The following is a 3,570-nucleotide window of genomic DNA, read 5'->3' on the forward strand; positions in this document are numbered from 1 at the left end:
ACTTGATGGATTTTAAAAAATTGGATTTGTGTGTGGCTAACTCAGTCTCCCCAAAATGTTTTCCAGCTAGTTAAGTTTTTCTAAAGTTTGTTCACTGAAATAATGTTGAAAACCAAGGTTAATTTGTAGAAAATGATGTCTTCATATTGTTGCTTGTAGGACAAGAACTAGCCAGAAGAAAGTTTGCATGTGAAGTAATATTATTTAAGTAATATTAACAGAACTTTGGACTAATTTATGGCCAACATATTCATTCAATGGAGGAATCTTTAATGCTGGACTTTGGTGTTCAACTACTCTCTCAATATGGATTCAGCATGGACAACCCATCCTTGAGAGCATTACAACCACTTCCTGAATTATATGCTGATAATCATACCATCATTAATGTTTCACACTAGGTATTTCTGAAAAATGAACCAAGAACTCTCTTGCATTAAGTTGCTGTTTAAAGATTGATATGTCCATAGCAATGATAGCTACAAATTTTTACTTGTCCAACACCCCATTAATGGCCCCTTTTGAACATCTTCCTCAAATTCCAACATATTTGGATTTCAGAGCTCCTTAACTGCCAAAGGAGCACAGCATTGGCATAAAAAATAAATGGATGTAGTAGACCACTTGGCTCTTTTCACTTGCTCTGCAAGTCAGTGTGCTCAGCTGATGTTTCATTTGGTGCCACTTTCATGCACCGATCCCTTGCACCTTGACTGCCATAAATCTAAAATCTATTGATCTCTGGGGGAAAAAAAAATCAAAACAAGAGAAAAAGGCAGAGACATTTAAGGTTATGATGCTGGACCAAATTAACTTCAAGTATTACAACAGAAACCTGCCTCTAATTTAAGGCACCCTTTCTTCTGAACCAGGCTCCAAATAGTCTAAATATTTACAGGGTCTTCTAGAATTGTATTCATGGAACCAACCACACCTGCTATAGGTCCTACACCTGAGCAGAAAGCCAACAAAGTGAACTAGCTGGGCACAGAAAGGAAAATTAATGCTGGCATCCTACTCTTCACAATATTTACATGGATAGGAAAGATTTAAAAGAGGCAAACAAAATAGGACTAGCTAGGTCAGCCTGGACAAGATGGAAGGTCTGACTTTATGGGGCATTAATAGTTTGAGATTGACTAAGAATAGCAAAGGTAGATCCAACACTGTTTATGGATAAATATCTATTCTAACCAGATCAGCTGCAATTACATTAGCAGCTACAATGACTTTTGCACAGTAGAAACTAGAAGAGTCATTTTAAAGTTGGATCCAAACTATGTTAGTCCCTCAAATGCTTTAAAGGGCAAGACTAATTCAAGTTAGGGATGCTTGGCACACAACCCAAGGAACTAAGGGGGATAAGGCAACTCTTGTTAGTTGAAAACAAAAATCTGGCATTTGTTTTTACTTCGCAAAAGTGTACCATTGAGAGTTCACCACTTCAAAGGTGAATCAATCAACTATTTTAATGATGCTCAAGTGTTATAAAGCAGCAAATCTGCCCTAAAAGGATTTTTGGAAACACCAGCAAAGGAAAATATTTTACTTAAATTTAAATCCCATCCATCAAGTTTTAACTTCAGCTTTAAAAATTGCAAAATATTCTTAACCTCCCTTATATTTTATACAAGGATTCAGTTTGCCAAATCTAAAGTGATTAGCAAAGTTGTACATCCCCTAGTTGTACAATTGCAACCACTGGTAATACAGGCAGGTGACAACTGTGACCTCACTAGTAGGCCATGATCATTTTTGTATTATAGCAATTTCCATCATATAGAAAACTCAGACCAAGCACTTGTATTTTGTCTTTTAATATATAGTTTTAAAAATGTATACACAAAGATCGAGTTCAACTATAAATCTTTGAAGTCCATTGTAGCAGTCAAAGTGAAGACTGTTTCACAAGTGATCTTAGAACCAGACAGTCCAACAGCAAGCTTTATCCTCCAAGTTACACAAAACAGGGCTCTGTGGCATGTGCAGAGTTGCACAATCGACTTCCACTTCCTCGAAGAGTCCAGATCCAAGCTGCTCTGGATCAGTCCTCCTATCCAACCATTTGCAATCACCAGTCCTGGTCATCACGGTCTCGGATTCACCACCACAGGGTACTTGGTCATCATGTCCATGAGACTGACCAATTCACCACTGTAATCTGTAGACCCAGGAAACCACTTTTCCATCGACAGTGGCTCAAGTACAACATTTCTAGCAACCACCCGTCTTTGCAACTTCAACGCTCAGGAAAGGAAATGTTGGGGACCCACTGATTGGTGCAACGGCTCTCTTCACAGAAGACACCCAGTTTTTCCAGAGATGGATCTTTCCAAGAGTCTTGGCTTGGATTCTGAATGCAACAGACAACATGAAACATGATCACATACCAATATTTGGGTTTAAATCCTCAAATTCCCGTTCTAAACCGCCTTCCCACTAGACTTACAGTGACCAAAATGCAATGCAGGTCTCTGGGCTCCTCGTTGTCGGCAGCATTACCAACGATCTCCACCAGCCTCTGGATATCATTCACTCGCACTATGTTAATGTCATTATCACAGCAAAATGCCTGAATTAAAGTGAAGTGAATTTGCAGGGCGATGTCCCCTTCATCCTGTTCGTCGCTGGCAAGGAGGCACAGTACGACGCTGTCCGGGTCACTGCAGGGGGACGGTGGGGGGAACAAACAACACGGTTATTCAGCAACTCTTCCCAAGTTGGGCATTTGCTGATCTTGGGCGCGGTGCATTTGGAGGCGACAACTTACATATTCATGACTTTTGCAGACTCGTAGACTCCAACGGTCAGGCAATGCTGCCGCTGCGCCGAGTTCAGCAGCTCCTCCAGGGCTTTGCCGGCAGTTTGCATCCTGAAATGCAAGGAAGATGCAAGCGTCAAACCTACTCGGGTCACTCAAGCGCCGCTCCCCCCCCCCCTCCGGCCGCTGCAGCCCCCGGTACTCAAGTGACGAGAGACCGGCAATTCCAGCCACCGGTGCCCGGTTTTGCTTTTTTTAAAAACCGACCCGGAGGCGGCCAGTGCCGCCCCTCGCGCACTAACCGACGCCGTCACTCGAGACGCCGGCCGGCGGGACCAGGGGTTCCAAGCAACAGCCGCCTCCCCCGCAAGCGTGCACCCCCCCCCCCCCCCCGCCGCTCGGGCAGCGGCTCCGCGCAAAATGCAACCGGCCGTACCCTTCGGGCTTCCCCACTTGCTGTTCCTCAGCACCGCTGATTTCCTCAAGGGTCATAGTTTAAAAATCAGGGCAAGGGGAAGACGATGGACTAAAGTCAAGAGCCCGCGGCAAATCCCTCCCCCTGTCGCTGTCACCGTCCCTCCAGCCAGACTGGCTGCAAGGTCGCCCGCCGCTCCTTTTATAGGGCGTGCGCGGCCGCCTCCGTCGCCGTCGGATTGGACGAGAGTGCTGGCTCATGCAATAGGGAGAACGGGTTTCCCCACGTGGGGGGGGGGGGGGGGACGGCCTTGAGGGTGAATGTTATTGTTTTTACTTTGTTGGTGTAACATATGAAACTAAAAGGCAAACAAAGAGAAAATGGAGGAAAGGGT

At 44.6% G+C, this 3,570-nt stretch overlaps 1 protein-coding gene across 1 annotated transcript; it reads right to left on the bottom strand.

The window, feature by feature from the left end:
* Nucleotides 1-1,801: 1,801 nt before the first annotated feature.
* On the bottom strand, nucleotides 1,802-3,336 carry LOC138737465 (growth arrest and DNA damage-inducible protein GADD45 gamma-like). The gene is made up of 4 exons (XM_069888192.1): nucleotides 3,198-3,336; nucleotides 2,771-2,872; nucleotides 2,450-2,663; nucleotides 1,802-2,353 (listed from the first exon to the last, which is right to left on the bottom strand). Exons 1-4 carry the CDS (start codon nucleotides 3,251-3,253, stop codon nucleotides 2,240-2,242), a joined length of 486 nt encoding a protein of 161 aa, XP_069744293.1. The 5' UTR covers nucleotides 3,254-3,336; the 3' UTR covers nucleotides 1,802-2,239.
* Between the last annotated feature and the right edge of the window lie 234 nt (nucleotides 3,337-3,570).

Source organism: Narcine bancroftii, chromosome 1 (genome assembly GCF_036971445.1).
Source record: "Narcine bancroftii isolate sNarBan1 chromosome 1, sNarBan1.hap1, whole genome shotgun sequence".
Lineage (NCBI taxonomy): Eukaryota > Metazoa > Chordata > Chondrichthyes > Torpediniformes > Narcinidae > Narcine > Narcine bancroftii.

Excerpts from the sequence above, each read along its gene's own strand:
- LOC138737465 (XM_069888192.1), bottom strand. The coding sequence starts at position 3,253 with ATGACCCTTGAGGAAATCAGCGGTGCTGAGGAACAGCAAGTGGGGAAG. Across the intron at positions 2,873-3,197 it reads CAAGTGGGGAAGCCCGAAGG|GATGCAAACTGCCGGCAAAG; the intron begins GTACGGCCGGTT and ends CTTGCATTTCAG. Across the intron at positions 2,354-2,449 it reads TGCATTGCATTTTGGTCACT|AATCCAAGCCAAGACTCTTG; the intron begins GTAAGTCTAGTG and ends TGTTGCATTCAG.